The following is a 19,744-nucleotide window of genomic DNA, read 5'->3' as shown; positions in this document are numbered from 1 at the left end:
GCTCCCTAGACTCCCCGTTCCCTCACATTTGAGCCCCATATGTCTAGATTATATAACACTAGATCAGGCAGGCCTGCGCAACATGCATCCCAGCAAAGGTTTTCTGGCGCCCCGCGGACTGTGACATGACATAATGTCAATAAGCTAGTCACTAGCCTCTTGACATTATAGTCCTCTTGCAGTCCGTGGCATATTCATGTCATACTAGCTGCTAGCAGTGAAACCTAAACTTTACTGCTAGCAGCTAGCATTACATGATTGTGCAGGGTAAAGGACCTTGCGTGAATGACAGTCATGTGACCAGCTGTGCGCTGCATAGTGCGGCCAATCACACGACTGTCATTCAAGTCAGTGAAGGGTGCTATAGGACCCTGGAGCGGTGGTGCAGCAGATTCTGTCAACCTACAGTATTTGGAGCCATGTGCATAGGCTGCAGTAAGTGCACCGCTGGGTAGAAAGGTATATGTGATTCTGCTTGGCCTATTTTTTAGGTTCCTAAGGGTGCCTGTCCACGGGCGTGATTTCGCCAGAGGTAAACCGCCGTCGAATCACGCCGACCGAAGCTTTCCATAGTGTTGCTATGGAAGGTGCCGGCCCCCTGTCCACGAGCAGAGAATCATTGCGATTCTCCGCTCGCAGCGGGCAATTCACAGCATGCTGTCTCAGTGGGCTGGAGATTGTTTCCGCACGTCCGTCTCCAATCCCAGTAAACACAAAGTCCTTCATAGACGAACGACAGCCTTGTTCATACAGACCGTTCAGTTTAAGCAGGCATTAAAAATAAAAACAATCACACGACGAGAACAAACTATCGTTCAATTGCTGGCAGCATTTACACTAAACATATATCGTTCGGACTCGCATGATCCAGTAGTTGGGTACTTCTCTTCCCCCTGCAGCACCAGCATGTCTCCAGCTTTTCGCCGTTGTTGTAGCTGCCAGATTCTGTCTCTATTAATGCCTTTGCTCGTATATTTCAGGCCCTCGTGGCCAGAATTAGTGACTCTTTCTGCTGAGACAGACTGAGCTGAGTGATGTTACAACATCTAGCACCATGTATGTTGTGCAGAAAGGAAGGCATGGTTGCCAGGGCTGAACTTTTAGTAGCCAGGCTAATGTGGCGACTAGGCTTTTGATTTTGATCTTGCTATACATATATGTAGACATGGGTATACAGCAGTGGTGCACAATGCCATTCTGTGCAGCCCCAATCATCTATGCGTGGCTGCTCACATGTAGTTTCCATGTCGGGGTGAAGAAGAGTGGAACATAGCAGGCAATTTGAACAGACAAGACTGCACTGTGCAGCCATGTCTGGGTCCCCTATATATTAGGACATTTACTAAGGGTGCACTGTGTAGTCATGTCTGGGTCCCCTATATATTGGGACATTTACTAAGGGTGCACTGTGTAGTCATGTCTGGGTCCCCTATGTAACAGGACGAGTACTAAGGCTGCACTGTGTAGCCATGTCTGGGCCCCTATATATTAGGACAAGTACTAAGGCTGCACTGTGTAGCCATGGCTGGGTCCTCCTAGATATTAGGACAAGTACTAAGGGTGCACTGTGTAGTCATGTCTGGGTCACTATATATTAGGACAAGTACTAAGGGTGCCCTGTGTAGTCATGTCTGGTTCCCTATATATTAGGACAAGTACTAAGGGTGCACTGTGTTGTCATGTCTGGGTTCCCTATATATTAGGAAAAGTACTAAGGGTGCACTGTGCAGTCATGTCCGGGTCACCTGTATATTAGGACAAGTGCTAAGGATGCACTGTGTAGTCATGTCCAGGTCACCTGTATATTAGGGCAAGCAGTAAGGGTGCACTGTGTAGTCATGTCCAGGTCACCTGTATATTAGGGCAAGCAGTAAGGGTGCACTGTGTAGACATGTCTGGGTCCCCTATATATTAGGACAAGTACTAAGGGTGCACTGTGTAGCCATGTCTGGGCCCCTATATATTAGGACAAGTACTAAGGGTGCACTGTGCAGTCATGTCTGGGCCCCCTATATATTAGGACAAGTACTAAGGGTGCACTGTGTAGACATGTCTGGGTCTACTATATATTAGGGAATAAAGTCTCTTGACCCGTGTTGCACTCCAGAAATGAGTATATGAGTTGAATGCATCATATATTCATACTGCATTCTCCATTGTAGCTTATAGACATAATGAAATTTCAGGCCGTTACCTCAACATCCGTTATCTACAATGAAGAGAGCCACATATATTGTCTAAGTGATGATTGTGGGGGGATAGGTGACCCCTATTCTCTCAATACGTGGGAGTCCTATAAGTGGAACTTAGCTTTATTATGTCATATACTTAGGATATACAATAAATGTCTCCGATGGGAATACCCTTGCGGCTCTTGGAAGTGGTTCAGTATGGCAATGTGGCCTCAGACCATGAAATGTTGTGCATCCCTGGCATTCATTATGTACATTATTACTCTTTCTGTGTCACAAACAAGTAGGGTTTTAATTAAAGCTTACAACGCAATTCCAGGTCTTCTCCACTTGGGTATAGAATGGATAGGGCTCTCTGTATCATAGAATTTGTCTTAATTCACCTCAAGCATCTTGGTGTTCGCCTTTCGCCCTTTTGTCAAGAATAATTTGGTCCATTGCAGATGTATCTCTCTAGCTGTCAGACAATTCTTATTCTGTTGTGATCAATGGGGATGCTCGAATGTTCTGAAACGGGTTGGCAGATTTTCAGGAAAGAATTGCGCTACTTTGGTGCTAAATTACTGAATCACGGTGCAATTTGCTGAATTTGTACAATTCTTCTTACTGAATGGGGCATAGAACTAGTAAGTGGATTAGGATCACACAAAGATTCCCTACGCTGTTCAGTGCTGTATTTTTTACATCTTTGACAGAAAATCATCTTTTTACATTAAAGGAGGTTTAATGCTATTGATGATCTGTCCTCCGTATAGATCAGCAATAGTTCGGTCCTCTGTGTGTAGCGGCGTTGATAGTGAGTGCCGGATTAGCTGATCGGCCAGGGTCCTTAGCAACAGACCCCAGCCAATCACTCATTGATCACTTACCCTGAGGATAGGTGATTAGTAGTATTTCCCTTAAAAATCCCTTTAAGTTGAGAAGAAATGTAAATTCTGTTGAATTTTTAAAGTGGTTTTCAAACCCTTTGTAAAAACCCTGTATAAACTACATATGGGTAAGATGAACAACTATTACCCTTTAAAACCCCTCCCAACCCCATGATGATGGGCTAATGGTATCCGGACAGTATTTACTTGGCTAGTGACTTGTCTTACTCAACATGTCACAAACCGCCATGATAACAAAGTGTCCACATTGACATCACCTCCGGAGCCAGTGATTGGCTACAACAGTTAGGACCTCTTTTAGAGTGGTCTTGTAACAAGATGGGCCACTATTATCATACCACTAGAAAGTCTGTCTTAGGATGACGACTGGTCTCATTCTGTCTGCTTGCACATTTCGGCGCTCCTCTTCACTATTATATATTTAAGGACGTACCATGACTTCACAGGTTAAGAATTTTCTAAGATTTTGCCACTTTGTGAAACCCTCGCCGTGGAACCTCAGCAGATGATTGATGAAAAAGTCTACATTTTATCATTTAGCCTTGTGTGTCTGTTTGGGAGAGGTCATTTCATGCCTCTTGTGTGGATGTAGATTAAGTGAGGCATGAAGTTTGTTGTAGATGCTATGGTGATGATGAGTGAGAGTGTAGATGCTATGGTGATGATGAGTGAGAGTATGAGGCACAATCTGTAGTTAGACAATCCATACACATGAGGGTAGAGTTGTTTTAATAGCAAACTGCACCACATCAGGCTGTATATATATATATATAACAGACAATACTACGTTTTTATATGATCCGAAGTTTCTGAACATGGTGATGTTAATTTTCACTGACCGGCAACCCTGTCTTCTTTCTTTTGAACAGATGGATGAATTGTTGGATGGGTAGATGAATAAAGGAATGGCTAGATAGCTATAATATAATATATAAATGGATGCAAGGAGGTCTTGAAGTAAGACTGTTTCAATTATTGTCCTTAGCTAGCTTTTTCATTTTCTTTGACTGTTTCTGGCCTTGCTAGGCTTCCCTGCTATAGAAGGGTTAACGACAGAATTGCTGGACAAATGCAGGCCATATGCTGATGTTGCCGCTCACAGGCATTCAGCTTTACTTGTATAGTGTTGCAATATGCATTTGCTGTAGTGTGAATTTATTAGTGAGGTGGAAAGGGAGCTTGAAGTTCGGACCGGATCACATCAGAACGCTGCCCCCCCCCACCTCCCCTAACATCAGGCAGTACGGTTGTGAGATAATCGCTGTGCTTTTAGTCCATGTGTGTTAAGTTACTCAGCATGAGGATATGAGAATACGAGAATCTTGCCATCTGGCTTTTAAAAAGAATGTTATTGTAAATATTGGAATCGCTATTGCTGAGTGTATTTGCAATTTGAAACATGACAAGCATTTTAAAATGACTGTGAAAAGTGCAAAGTCCGACCTTCATCTTAATCATAAGCAGGGGAAGTTCACTGTAACTGTTGCAAGTACTTGAGACAAAGTTTGGGGGAAGCAAAGGTTTATAGTTTTCCTTGTTTTAATACAGCAATTGGTGAGGACATCGCCTTGGAACGAATGAGGACACACGATGATCCCAGGGAGGTCTTCCCAGATCCTCTTACAATCCACCTTGGTGGAGAGCTGCATGTGGAAGAGAAGGATCCCCCATCATGATGGTGGGGGTAATAGCAATTAGAACACAACCAAATATGCGCTCGGACACTAAGGCATCATGCCTACCGCCATGACGGACTCCGCCAGCAGAATATCGCAGCGAAGTCCGTCACGGCCCCCCCAACAACCTCATACTCACCTCTCTGGATCTGCTGCTCGAGTCCTGTCCAGCGAACTGGCACACATGTACAGTACAGCACATGATGCGCCGGCAGTGGGCAATGACTCGGTGGGCGGTAACGAGTAATCCTGCGATATTGTGCTCACAGCGGAAGTATCGCGTGACGGCCGGCTTCCATTGGCTAGAATGGTGGATAAACACTCCCCTCTGGAAGTCCAGAATCGCCTCGTATACACTAAATACACTGGGTCCACGGCCATGGCATAGGTAAACGAAGGTTCCAATTTTATTGGTAAAGAATACAATAAAAGCAGGTCTCAGACATGAGACCCGCGGCACAAAGTGCAACGCGTTTCGGCTCACTACTGTAGCCCTTTTCAAGCACACACAGTATAATGAATCGCTATATATAGAAATCAACTCACATTGAAGTAACCAGGAGGCCGTCGTCCTACACTGGCCAGCGCCATGTCAGTGTCACGGAATGGCGCTTGCAGCTGGAACGCTACACCCACATACAAATACATAAACTTTATTAACAAAGGGAACATTACTAAAATATCCTTTGTAAAGAATGGGTCCCTATTAGAATTAATATAAAATATTGTGTTATATTAATTGCTAATAAAATTAATGTGAGACAAATATGTATCTTTCATAAAGAGCTTGGAATTCATATGTTTAAAAGGGAAAGTTATTACAGAATCAAAAATAGTGGACATGTACCAGACACTTTATAGGGATTTTACCCATGTGGTGGCTTTACTGCCCTATTCTTTTTCCCTTCAGCTACAAAAATGATTTTTGGTGTTTTTGTTTTGCTTTTTTAAAATATCTTTTTCACGGACTCTCTTCCCGTTTTTTAGTTTTATTGTAGGTAAAAAGCTATAAAAAAAACAAAGTAAAAAAAAAAAAAAAAATATATATATATATATTTTATTTTTTTTTAACATTCATAGAAGCATCCATAGGAGCCCCAGTTACAGGGAAAATATCCCCTGTAGTGACAATAGTCAGGGTCTTGATAGGACCCTGCAGCTCTGCTGTGCCAGGGGATCCCAGCGGTCATGTGACCGCCAACTCGCGTAGTGGAAGAAAACACTTCCACTTTTTAGTACATAGCGCTCCAGGTTCTCAGCTGTGACTAACAGCTGACAACCTGACCTGCTTCTGCTTGATTGCAGAAGCAGGGGCTTTAATCCTGAGCTGTATTTTTTACTATCGTCCGGGATTAAAGCCCAGGACGAAGCGCTGTGTATTTACCGCGCTTGGTCCTTAAGGGTTTAATAACTGTGAAAAAGACCTTATTCAGCCTGTGACTGAAATTGCTATATAAAATTAGTGTATCTAAAGTGTGTTTAACCTCTTCATAACTCTCTGTAGAATATTCTTCATTTTGGCGGCCATTTGTATGAACCAGTAGCCCTTCACAATGAAATAAGTTGAAATACGCGATGCTATTTTCTTAACACGTCTCCTAATGACATTGCCATGTAAAGCACTGATGGCTTATAGGTGTCTCTAGTTTCTAATGAATGTGCCAAATTGAGGTCTAAAAGTAGCATCAAAAGTATTCAGCATCTCTCACTTGTGTAATGTTGCACGTACTTGGCTGATAGAGGCAGCACATCCAGCTCATTGTATCCAGCCTTTATGCGTCCCAAATGTCATGGATTCTCTAGAGGTTTCATAACTCCTCCGACGGCCTGAAACATTCAGATTGGCCTGAATACTATCATTTGGGGGGTAAACTTGAGACTTCCCAAACATGAATATTGCCACTGTGCTGCAGTTATAGAGAGTGTTGCTCTTAATGGGCACTTTTTTTTGGTTCTCAGCTGTTCAGAATTTTTTTTTTACTTTTTCACTAAAACTTTACCTTAGTGATATGATGTATAAAATGAGCTATAAGTTTCATAATGGTGCCACTTGGGTGCAGGCCATGCTGCTTCTACAGGCTCCTACAATGGTGTAGATTTAGTCAGACGGAGGTGGGTGCAATGGTGCACACCAACATAAAGTCAGGAGGTCTCGTTTGACTTTTTTGTGACCCTGTACTGTGAAATGAACGGCTGCTACAAACTTTATTCACCTTATTTGCAGACCCTTTTTCTTTTTAGATCTTTCCACTTGTATGTATTAAATGAGTCTTCGATCTATGTCCAAACTTTGACTCGCTACCTGATCATTAACAGTGGTTCCTTCTCTGTAATCTCTCTCTGGTGTCCTTGTCCTGTTTTTAACTTTCTAGTTGGCTCAAAAGTAGCTTATGAAGCCCAGTCATAGTACAGTATGTTAATACTAAATCTCCTGGCTTCGACCTAGGCCGACAGCTGCAGCCTCCGAGTGCTTTTTCAAAGTATTCTGAAATATTACATGCCATACTTTAGTTTGACTGAGTTGATGAACTTTGTTGTGGTCTCCTAAATGTCTGCAACCAGATTTAGAAAAGCCACCTCAGCTAGAACACACATTTGACTGAAAGCCTCATTTGTTGTGATCTATATTGTCCGTTCGTTGGCTGCATGTATTTTTATAGTTCGTATAGTGTTTCTTATAATACTTTATGCTTTACGAAATGTTGTACTGTAGTTTGAATTAAAGCAGTTGCCATCACAAACCATCCCTTTTAATAAACTGCCAGGGTGATCAGGTCATTGTCTAGGGTCCGATTTTGCTATCTCAAAGAGGGGTGGCCCAAGTGGGAAACTTAACTCTATGACGCCCATATATCTTATTAGGGCATAAGGACAGGGGCTGTCCTGATGGGATAAGTACTGTAAGAGACAAAAATGTTAATGTATAGGCCCTTTTAAACACACCTGTACTGATAAGTATATTTGTTTAGTCTCCTAAGTAAGTCTTGGAGAGTTTGCGTTTTCAAGGAAATATTTGGTATGAAGTTTTTTAGTACAGCGTTTCCCCAAAAATAAGACCGTCTTAAATTTTAATTTTTGACCCAAAACAGGTGCTAGGTCTTATTTTCAGGGAATGTCTTATTGTACTTGCCTAGCCGTCTCAGTCCAGGTCCCTCCTGCTGCTCCCCGGAGCTCCGTCGCACTGAGCCATGGCATTGATTGGCTAATTTATGAATCCCGCCTCCACAACATGATGGCTGTGATTGATTATTCGACCGCTGTTCAGCCAGTCAATGCAGTATTCTAATAACAAATCACAGCCATCGTATTGGTTCATTGAGTGCTGCATTGATTGGCTAAGCAGCACTCGAGAACCAATCAGAACCAATCACTTCCTGAACGTGGGATTTATGAATCCCGTAACCAGGAAGTGATCTTCTGTGGGTGGCCAAAGACTGCAAGAAGTGTGTCGGAGCGCCGGAGAGCAGTGGGAGGAACCTGGACCGAGCCTGCTAGGTAATGTATTCCTTTTTTTATATAATGCAGCTGGGACTTATATTTCAAGCCTCCCCCGAAAATCCAGAAAAAACAGGTTAAGGTTTATATTCAGGGTAGGTTTTATTTTCTGGGAAACACAGTATTAGAAATATGGTTTATGTGATGATTTTTAATATTATATGTAGATTTTTGAAACTTCTGAAATGCCCCATGTCCTCTAACTAATTTCTTAAAAATAACTGCTTACAGTAATTTTCCAGTTTGATATGTGGAAATCTAATATTAAACATATCTTGAAATATCCCCAGTAGAGAACAGACATACTTGGTGGAAAGGTATTGTTAGAAAGCCAATTCTAATCTTGCCTTAAGTTTCTTTCTGATTTTCTTGTATGATGTTTTTTTTCCTGTAATTAATGTCCTTTTTGTATCTCTCCTTTCTAGGATGGCACAAAGCAGAAGAGAGAACGAAAGAAGACCGTATCATTCAGCAGTATGCCAGCCGAGAAAAAGATCAGCAGCGCAAGTGATTGCATCAATGCAATGGTTGAAGGATCGGAACTGAAAAAAGTCCGGTCCAACTCTAGGATTTATCATAGATACTTTCTTTTGGATGCAGATATGCAATCTTTGAGGTGGGAGCCTTCGAAGAAAGATTCTGAAAAAGCCAAAATTGACATTAAATCTGTGAAAGAGGTTCGAACTGGAAAAAATACTGATATTTTTCGTAGCAATGGAATTTATGACCAGATTTCCGAAGACTGTGCTTTTTCAATCATATATGGAGATAATTATGAATCCTTGGATCTTGTTGCAAACTCTGCTGATGTTGCCAATATTTGGGTAACGGGTTTACGGTATTTAATTTCATATGGGAAGCATACTCTTGACATGATTGAAAGTTTTCAGGATAACATGCGGATGTCATGGCTTTCACAAATGTTCAGGGAAGTGGATGAGCAGAATGTGGGACAGGTACCTCTATGTAAAGCAGTGCAATTTATAAAGAAGTTAAATCCGGGTCTTAAAAGCAGCAAAATTGAATTAAAATTCAAAGAATTACATAAAGCTAAAGAAAAAAGTCATGTGGATGTAACCCAAGATGAATTTATTGAAGTTTTCCATGAACTGTGCACAAGACCAGAGATTTACTTTTTGCTAGTGCAGTTCTCGAGCAATAAGGAATATTTGGACACAAAGGACCTGATGATGTTCTTGGAAGCAGAACAAGGTGTGGCACAGGTAACAGAGGAAATCAGCCTTGACATTATCAAGAAATATGAACCATCTAAAGGCCAGGAAAAAGGCTGCTTGTCATTGGATGGCTTTACAAATTATCTTATATCGCCAGATTGTAGTATTTTTGATCCAGAACACAAAAACGTTTGCCAAGATATGACCCAATCTTTATCCCACTACTATATAAATTCATCCCATAATACTTATTTAATAGAAGATCAGTTTAGGGGTCCTTCAGATATTACAGGGTATATTCGTGCTCTCAAAATGGGGTGCAGAAGTGTTGAACTAGATGTCTGGGATGGTCCAGATAATGAACCCGTGATTTACACTGGCCACACGATGACAACACAAATTGTCTTTCGTAGTGTGATCGACATAATTAACAAATATGTCTTCCATGCATCGGAGTTCCCATTGATTCTTTGTTTGGAAAACCATTGTTCTGTCAAGCAGCAGAAAGTCATGGTTCAGCACATGAAAAAAATCTTAGGCGATAAACTTTATACCACTCCTCCAAATGCGGAAGATCAATACCTTCCATCTCCTGAGGCTTTAAAAGGTAAAATATTAATAAAGGCTAAAAAACTTCCCCCTGAGTGCTCAGGATTTGAAGGCGACGTCACAGATGAAGATGAAGGTATAGAGATGTCGCAAAGGGTGGAAAAGGGAGAAGATCAGCCAAACACTGTCCCCGTGAAGCGAATACAGCTTTGCAAAGAGCTCTCTGACCTTGTTAGCCTTTGTAAGTCTGTTCAGTTCACCGATTTCCAGACCTCTTTCCAGAGCCAGAAGTATTGGGAAGTGTGCTCCTTCAATGAAGTGGCGGCTGGCAAATATGCAAATGAAAGTCCTGGTGATTTTGTTAACTATAACAAAAAGCTTCTGTCTCGAATATTCCCAAGCCCAATGAGAATAGACTCCAGCAACATGAACCCACAAGATTATTGGAAATGTGGTTGTCAAATAGTTGCTATGAATTTTCAGACTCCAGGTTTAATGATGGATCTTAACATTGGTTGGTTCCGACAAAATGGAAACTGTGGATTTGTTCTACGACCTTCCATTATGCGCGAAGAAGTGTCTTTTTTTAGTGCGAACACTAAAGATTCTGTGCCTGGAGTTTCCCCTCAACTTCTTCATATTAAGATCATAAGCGGGCAGAATTTTCCAAAACCTAAAGGGTCAGGAGCTAAAGGAGATGTTGTAGATCCATATGTCTATGTTGAAATCCATGGAATACCTGCTGACTGTGCCGAACAAAGGACAAAAACTGTGCATCAGAATGGAGACAATCCAATATTTGATGAAAGTTTTGAATTTCAGATTAATCTTCCAGAACTCACAATGGTACGATTTGTGGTGCTAGACGATGACTATATTGGAGATGAGTTTATTGGCCAGTATACTATCCCATTTGAGTGTCTACAACCTGGATACAGACATGTTCCTCTACAGTCTTTAACTGGAGATATTTTGGCTCACACCTCTTTATTTGTCCATGTAGCTATTACAAATCGCCGGGGTGGAGGAAAGCCTCATAAACGTGGTCTGTCAGTTAGGAAAGCTAAGAAGGCAAGGGATTATGCATCAATGAGGACATTACTGATAAAAACCATTGATGAAGTCTTCAAAAATGCCATTCAGCCTATAAGAGAAGCCACAGACCTACGTGAAAACATGCAGGTAAGAAAACTATTAAGGACAGGAACTAAATTTACATTAATGGAAGCATACATATTAATATAAGGTTGAGTTCACTCCCACAGTAATTGTTGCAGAATTTTGCCTGCGGAATGTTTATCGAAACTCCTTAACAATGTAAGTGAAAGGTTTTAACACTTTGGGTGGCTTCAGTCTAAAAGTGGTTGTCTTATACGAAATGACCCCTTTAATTCAACTTTTGACATACTTAAGGGGCATGGGGATACAGAGGTAGTAGTCATTTCATGGCCCTTGTACTTCAGGGGGATCTCTGTTACATAAGAGTACTATAAATGGTGTGTGATAGTTGGAGGTCTTGTTACAAGTTTTGCATCAGGGTCTAGGAGCTTCTGGATGGAATTATTCAATTGAGTAAATTGTGTCGAAAAACGAGGAAGTCCCACCACTGGAATAGTGCCTTTAATCTGGTTGCAATGCAAGCTTTCCAGTTTATGTGCAGGTGGATATTTAGATAATGTACAATATGTCTTCTGTGACAGATTTTCCCTAAATGGGTTTTTTCATTAGAAAACAAAAATTCTATACTTGCCTATTCTTCCCCCATCAGTCATCTTACATTTTCTCCCCGCCGATCTTCTCCTGTTCCCTGCATTTCCCCCGGGTCATCTCCCCTCCTGCCAGCTGATTCTTCTTCTTCCAGTGGCGAAGCATGCATTCTCTGCAGTCTCCTTCCTGCAGGGCAACGTATGCTATGTCACTAGTGACATAGCAGTCATAGCCTAGCGGGAAGTGCCGAGCTATTGCTGAGACTGTGAATGTGCGCTGTCTCTGCAACAGTATATGAACTCTTGTGGCGAGACAGCGTATATGCTCAGTCTCGGCAATAGATCGGCATTCCTTCCTACACAGTGAACGTTGCGTCACTAGTGACGTAACCTACACTGACCTGCCGGAAGAAGAATGCAGAGAATGGCCACATCATAACAAGAAGAGGAGGATCTGGCCGGTGAGGTGACCCAGGGGACTGGACCAGATCAGCTAGGAGAAAACGCGATAAAAAGACTGTCTGAGGAGGAATAGGTAAGTATTGATTTTTTTTTTTTTTTTTTTTTTTTTTAATGACAAAATCCCTTGAGTACTTCATTCTAGCCATTTTCTTTTCCTTCTGGAGAAGACTGTTTTTTGCTTATAGTCCCAGTCTTGTTACAAGCCCCATTAAAAGGTAGGACATTGACTTCTAGGAAATCTATCTTCTAATGGGTGGCTCTGTTGAGGCATTGTACCATCCCCATTCGTATATCAAATTTCTCAGAGGGGCATGCATGACCTTTTAAGTCTCCTCATGCCTACTAGGTGGTCTCCACAAGGAGAAACTGTACCTCTCCCGAAGTACTGGTAGCTGGAACATATTTCAGTTCATAAAGTCTCACAATGTTAACATGTGGTTTAGATCCGGTTTTAATTCACAGGTTTGAAGTTTTGCTGTTTGAAAAAGGGAGACATTATTTTACTTTTGACATGCAAAAGAGCATCTGACTTGGTGAACATGCTTCGCTGCACTCCAAAAAAGCGCGCTATACAGAAATATAACAGCAGCTTCAAAGTTCTCAGAGACTGAGAAACATTATGAAGAATTTGTATCAATAATTATCACGTTGGACTAATAGCGGATAACAGCTTAGTGTGGGGCAGATGACAACTGAAAGCTGTAATTTTGTTGCTCATCTGTGCTTTAACCTGACAATTTATCCGGATTGTTTTCTTATTAGCTATAGTCAGACCTGATCTTTTTACTTATTAGGTGTTCTCGAAGACTAAGGTATTGATGACCTTCTCAGGCCTGTGACATCACATTCTTCGGTCACATGGTCTGAGAGCAGCTCAGTCCCATTCTAGCGAATGGAATTAAGCGGCTATAGCACACTCAGTCGCTATGAAATGTACATTGCCATGTCTCATATGGCAGCGGCATTCACCACTTTAGGCAGCTAGTCGGAGGAGGTCAAGAGTAGTGGACCCTCATCTACATGATATCAGTCGATATTATCAATATCTTATTCCCGGAGAACCCTTTTAATTTTACTGCTAATGTTAACTATTATCACTAATGACCCAACCTGCTTATACCTTGTTTCCTCTGACAACTGTTGTCATGACACCTGTGCTCCAGATCGGTGGGGGTCTCAGCAGTGAGATGCCTACTGGTCAGCAAGTTATCCCCTATCCTGGGATAAATTGTGATCCTGGTGCAACCCCTTTTAAGTGTCAAGTATAGGGGCAGTAAGAATATATTGCACTATAGGTTTTTGATACAATCCTTTTAATTTTACTAGAGAGAGGCTGCTACACTTTTGTAGGACTGCTCACCTGTGTGTAACATAACCAGTCTGTCTGTTAGTGATGTAAGTCCTGTCAACTGGTATTATTGTACCTTGACACCACCAGAAAGTACTGCTGGAGACAACAGTGACAGCCCGGTGACCTGTACCTAATTGGCTGCAGAGATGGCTTCCCTGCAGGTCCTGGCAGAGCAGTATAATTCTCCCGTCCTTGCTCCTGGCCAGCCGAGATTTAACCTCCCTGCTGCTGGTGTCACTGTAGCAGGTTGTGGCAGGCCAGTTAAAATGCTCCGGTCCTTCTCCCAGTCCACAATTGTCCTCCCCAGTGGTGATGTCCGTCTCCCAAGCTCCCTGGGCTGGGCGAGATTTAAGCTCCCTGCTGCTGTCACTGTACCAGGCTCCCCAGCCGTAAGGTTTGCTCCCTGCTGCTGGAGTCTGTTCCCCCAGCCCTTCCCCGCTGTGCGTCTCCCGAAAAGCGGCGGGGGCGGCAAGACATCTAGTGTATGGTGAGGCAGCAGGAGAGTGGAGTCCTGGCGCTTCTCTGCTGCTGCTCCCCACTGTCTGTCTCCCTTCTGTGTGGAGCGAGCAGTTGCCCAGGAGAGATGGAAGAGGGATGGCTGCTACTGGGAAACAGGTGCATCGTCTGCAGAGATGTTTGGCTGCCCTGGAGGGTTAGGGTTAGGGATTGTTTTGCTGTTAGCCTTACATTATTAATTGTAAATACTTCCATGTTACAGCTGTAACATGAAAGTCTTTACAAAAAATAATGTAAGCCTAACACAACGATCATCCCTAACCCTAACCCTCCAGGGCAGCCAAACATCTCTACACACAGTGCTGCTAGGACCTTACAGAACTCAGCCTATTGGGAGCTAGGCTTACTCTTTTTTAAAAATTTTTAGATGCAAACACCCCAACAGTAACTTTTGTACTGTTGGGTGGGGTGTTTGCGCAGTAAATCAGAGGGGGTTTCTGGGCACAAAATGGAAATACTGAAAGTACTGAAATCTAGCAGGTACAGTGAAGTAGTGGCAACCTGTAACTTTTGATCTGCAACTCTGGACTCTCTTCTTTGTTCCTTACCAGGGTTGTGTGACATACAGTAGATAATGAAGAAAGTGGCTAGACTAGGTACAGTGAACCTATTACAAAATGACTTATTGTGATGATGTATATTACATCTTAAAATGTTACTCTGTGCCCAGAATACCCCTTTAAGGAGTAGAGTCACCACAGATTGAATATATTACCTGTTAAGGCAGCATGAGCAGATTCCTTTTATCTCAGGGTGGCATAAACTAATGGCAGGCACCCTGATTACAGTGATGGATTACTTGTTTTATTTGGTTCAGTAGATTTTTATAAAATCAGCTGCAGAACAGAGTCCTTGTATTGGGGAGCAGCAGACTATCCCTGCCTTCCCACTGCTTATTGACAGCTTTCTCCCTATACTATACGTCACAAGATAGCTGCCAATCGGCAGAGAGTTTGCAGGGGTAACTGCAGCTCCCGAATACGAGGGATCACAGAGCAATGCACAGTCTTATAAGGACTACATCCTCCCATCTGAGTGCACTTAATAAAGCTGATAAGTTAAAGTGAGCCTTGGCTGGAATCGTGGATTTTTGTCACTAGTTCCTACTGCTACCCTCAGAGCAGCATAAACCTGCTGACCAATTCCCTGTAACTTTGTATTTACAGTGCTTTTGGCCAAACCTATTTTAGTAAAATTCTGTCGTCCTATAGAGAGATCCAAAAGGAACATATTAAGACTTGGGAAGAGCGCCTAAATTGTGTATGACGGCAATATGTACTGGTTAGCCACAGTCTTGAACTGCATCCAGCTCGGCTCTCCTTGCATTCACCTTCAGAACTGTGTTGCAGTGTTCAGACTCTTCTGGGTCTTAATTATCTGCTGCTTTCTGCTAAACGTGATTGATTTACTGCTTAAAATTACTAACATTTAATCACTGTTTTACACCGATGATGTTTAAATGGGATCTGTTACTTTTTCCCATTGGAGTCCATGTAAGGCCGGGTTCACACCTGTGTGGGGTTGAGCTGTCACATCACAATGTCAAGCGGAACCATTAACTATAATGGGGTTTGTTGAGTTTTCGCCATGGTGTCTGTCATTTTGCCCCAAAAAAATATTGCAGCATGCTGTGCTATTTTTTTTTTTTTTTCCTGCGTTTTTGATGAATTTTTCAAGTGAGGCTCCATGATACAGATATGAACACGGTCTTGGTGCTGCTTTAATTAGCATAGAATCTATTAGGTCACTCCGATTATTTTTGTAGACCTACAGGTTCTTGCATGGACTTTTGGTCACTTTTTACTACTCTTAGGGTACTTTTACATGGAACGATGATAGTTCAAAAGATCACTGGATCATTCGAATTTGGATGAGCGTTCAGTGTAAATATGGCCAATAATTGAACGATCATTCATACACTTATCGCTCATTTTATGCAAGCATGAACATTATTGTTGGCTTGTTCGCTAATTCTTCAGTTTAAATACCGATCCTTCAGTCGTACTCGTTCCCTGGTTGGTACAGTGAATATGGATGATTTGCAAGCGAACAAGCAAACTATTCATCTACCGGTATAAAAAGGCCATACAGGCAAATGTGCGAACTCTGTCCTCATTCGCTCGTGCCAGGGTTAAAGGGGTTGTCCCGCGGCAGCAAGTGGGTCTATACACTTCTGTATGGCCATAATAATGCACTTTGTAATATACATTGTGCATTAATTATGAGCCATACAGAAGTTATAAAAAGTTTTTTACTTACCTGCTCCGTTGCTAGCGTCCTCGTTCCCATGGAGCCGACTAATTTTCGCCCTCCGATGGCCAAATTAGCCGCGCTTGCGCAGTCCTGGTCTTCTGCTTTTCTGAATGGGGCTCCGTGTAGCTCCGTGTAGCTCCGCCCCGTCAGGTGCCGATTCCAGCCAATCAGGAGGCTGGAATCGGCAATGGACCGCACAGAAGAGCTGCGGTCCACGGAGGAAGAGGATTCCGGCGGCCATCTTCATCGGTAAGTATAGAAGTCACCGGAGCGCGGGGATTAAGGTAAGCGCTCCGGTAAGCTTTCTGTACGTCCCTGCATCGGGGTTGTCTCGCGCCGAACGGGGGGGGGGGTTGAAAAAAAAAAAAACCCGTTTCGGCGCGGGACAACCCCTTTAAATTCCTCAATGTAAAAGCCCCCTAACATTTGGAATGAGCATGAAAATGATCTCCATAGTAGAGATCATCAAGCTCCTACGGGGAAACAAAGACATCCCCCCAAAGGTGAAAATTGAAAAATAATACCCATTTAACCCCTTCCTGTTGCAGCAATATTTAATTTGTTTTTCAATAGATGTTGTGAAGGAGTAAAAAAAAAAGACTTGTCCCTGCTTACCCTCTAGTCACTTTGTCACTCCTTATTGAATTTATCTGGTCTTCCCAATTTGATGATTTTGTTTGATTTATAAAAAAAAAGTTGTGACATTTTAAGGAAAGATGGTAAAAAGAAAAAAATAAGTTTTCATACAGATTTTTCTCCTTGATCAGTTATAATTTCTACTAGTGGAGAGTATTTGACATTTTTCCAATTGCGGCCTCAAATTAGCTCAGTTTCACAACACCTCGTTCTATTCCACATACAAGAATATCATTTCTTCTAAGACCTTTTAAAGGCAAATTATAATAGGGTTAACATGTAATGATATTTGATGTTATACACTTTACTCTCTGAGACTGAATAAAGGTGCATTTACACACAGAGATGATCGCTCGAAATTCGTCAGAAACTGACAGTTTTGAGTGATGGTTTTACATAGGTACTGATGGGCTAATCGGCCCTTTAGTACTTCATTTGCATGTATTTAGAGAGCAGCGAGTGGTCTGTTCTCTAAATACACCGCTATTGTTCTCCAGTGGGACAGCAGTTGTCAAAGAATGTTATTGGTACTGCCTGCAGAGAACTCTGTGTACAGTCCCTCTTATCAGGGACGAGGTTTTTATGCAGACCTGAAGTCAGCGATGGATGAAAAGTGCACGATGGGCGCACATTTACACATAATGATTATCGCTCAAAAGATGGCTTTTGAGTGATAATCGTTGTGGGTAAGAGGACCTTAACTGTTCTATATGCGTGACCATTGTTTTTTCACTTTGTATGCTGTGCGCCCCCCTCCTATGTCAAAGAGTGCAATAAGCTTACTTGACATACTATACTGCATTGGACAGGTTTCCCAAGCGATATGTAACCAGTCTTTTCATGCCGTTTTATATAGCAATAAAAAGGGGAGGAATGTAGTGAAGCCCGTGCTCCAGAAATCGTGCGTAAAAAGTCACACATTATTGTAGCCATACTGGCTCAAAAATTTGCACCGTTTTGCCCATTTTCCACTGTCCTTGCATTTTTAAAAAAAAATAAGTTGGCGGATTGGCTAGGGCCACCAGCAGCCCAAGAAATGTAGTATAATTCACATCAGAAACTGACATAAATTCCAGCTATTTTGACCTTTTGACACAGTGGATGGACAGAGATGCCCCAAATTTATTAAGAGGCTTCACTCCGGCACATTTTAGATTGAGTGCCACAGAAATACCTTTCTAAGTAAACTATTATATGTATATAATTGTATTTACTACTTTGTATATTGCAGATGAGGAGTGACATTCATAAGTAGTTGATTTCTTTTCTGTTACCACACATTTCTGGAGAGGACTTGGTCAAATAAGCATTTTTTATGGCTAGTTCTGTCCCTCATTAATATATTAACCCTTTCCAATCCAGTTTTGGATTCTGGGTTTCCTAAAAGGCTTTCTCTTTTTGCTGTTATACAACGGTGCCATCTGCTGGCTAAAGCCAGTGTGTGCGCGCCAGAGAGGCTCCGACAGTGGAGTGGCTGGCAATAGACGGTAAGAATACCCTGTCGGACGTCTTCTGACATTGGAGTTGTACAAGTTTTAATCAGAATGTAGGAAGACGTCAGAAAGTGGATTGGAAATGGTTAAGACTGTACTATACATGACTTGTACTGAAGGCCTGAAGTTGCCAGTACTTCACTGTAAAATAAAAAAAAGTAAAGGTGTGGTCATACACTTTGTTTTCTACATTCAGTTTCGATCTGAGATGGATGGCAGTCAGTAAATTTAAGATGCACAGGCTATTGGGTAACTCCTGCTTTCTTAGAAGTGACCTCAAGTGATCTGTATGTATCCCTCCCTCAACATATCAGCCAAGGTAGTGTTATGTGACTCCTTAAAGAGTGAAGGTCAGTAAAGTGAATGACAGAACTCTCTGTGATGGTTGGAGCCTGTAGGCACTCCACCTTCGCTGGTCATATCTACCCACCATATCTCATCCTCATGATCCATTAGAAGGAAAGATATATTTATGGCTACTGTTCTACACAATCTAACTTTTCTCCAGAATTATATATACTGTGGCATATTTCACCACCCCTTTTTTTATTTTTTTATTTTTTTTTTAGCACTACTTTTACTTATTAACTTTTCCTTTTTCATTGCACTCTAAAAGAAAGTTTCATATGCTCAGCATACATCACGGCTTCTCAAGTTTTTTCCTACTTGTCCCTCAACTAGAGCCTCTTGATTCCTGGGTCTAGACCAAAAATTAAAAATGTTTCAATTAACTTTTTTTTCTGTCCTGAACTAAAAGTAGCAATAACATGAGCACCAAAGGAATCAGTTATGCTCCCAAATGAGTCTTGGATTTTACCTGTGCAGCATATAATCGGCAGTGTTGAAGGTGCTTCACCAACAAGTGGTGGATGCCTCTGCAGTTTCAGAAGCACTGCTCTAATCTTCAGATTTGATTATTGGAAATCAGTTGAGTTGTATATATGTGTAATATTATTCAGTTCACCCAAAGTAACAAATTGGTTGATGGTTTTTACTTTCAATACTATGTAATATAAAAATGTTTCTACTTGATTGGTTGGTATTTGCATGCCACCACAACTTTGACTTTTTTTTTAATAAAGCCACCAATCACTTGCCATCCATGAGCCTTTCCGCATTCCAGAACTAAATTGTCCTTCAAAGTTTATTTATTGTTTGTTCTGGTCTCATGCACTTTTAATGCATTCCCTCCTTCAACCTTTATAACTCTAATTGACTTCTGCTCCATTTCTCTAAGAGCAGCTCTATTGCCAATTAGTTAAACATTTCGTTTTAGATGTCCTAGAGGCAGTCATGTTCTCGAAATAGAGCAGCTTGTTTGTGTTTGGCCAGCACGGGTTGCTGTTGAGA

At 41.8% G+C, this 19,744-nt stretch overlaps 1 protein-coding gene across 1 annotated transcript in view; it reads left to right on the top strand.

Moving 5' to 3' along the window:
* The window catches only part of PLCL2 (phospholipase C like 2), a 184,456-nt gene that overhangs the window by 97,607 nt on the left and 67,105 nt on the right, over nucleotides 1–19,744 (top strand). Inside the window, exon 3 of the mRNA XM_066585686.1 lies at nucleotides 8,679–11,159. Within this exon, the coding sequence (XP_066441783.1) occupies nucleotides 8,679–11,159 (2,481 nt within the window). The remainder of the gene's footprint in view (nucleotides 1–8,678; nucleotides 11,160–19,744) is intronic.

This window comes from Eleutherodactylus coqui, chromosome 12 (assembly GCF_035609145.1).
Source record: "Eleutherodactylus coqui strain aEleCoq1 chromosome 12, aEleCoq1.hap1, whole genome shotgun sequence".
Taxonomy (NCBI): domain Eukaryota; kingdom Metazoa; phylum Chordata; class Amphibia; order Anura; family Eleutherodactylidae; genus Eleutherodactylus; species Eleutherodactylus coqui.
Note: the sequence above shows the minus strand (reverse complement) of the source record. Positions and strands in the feature narration are given on the sequence as shown.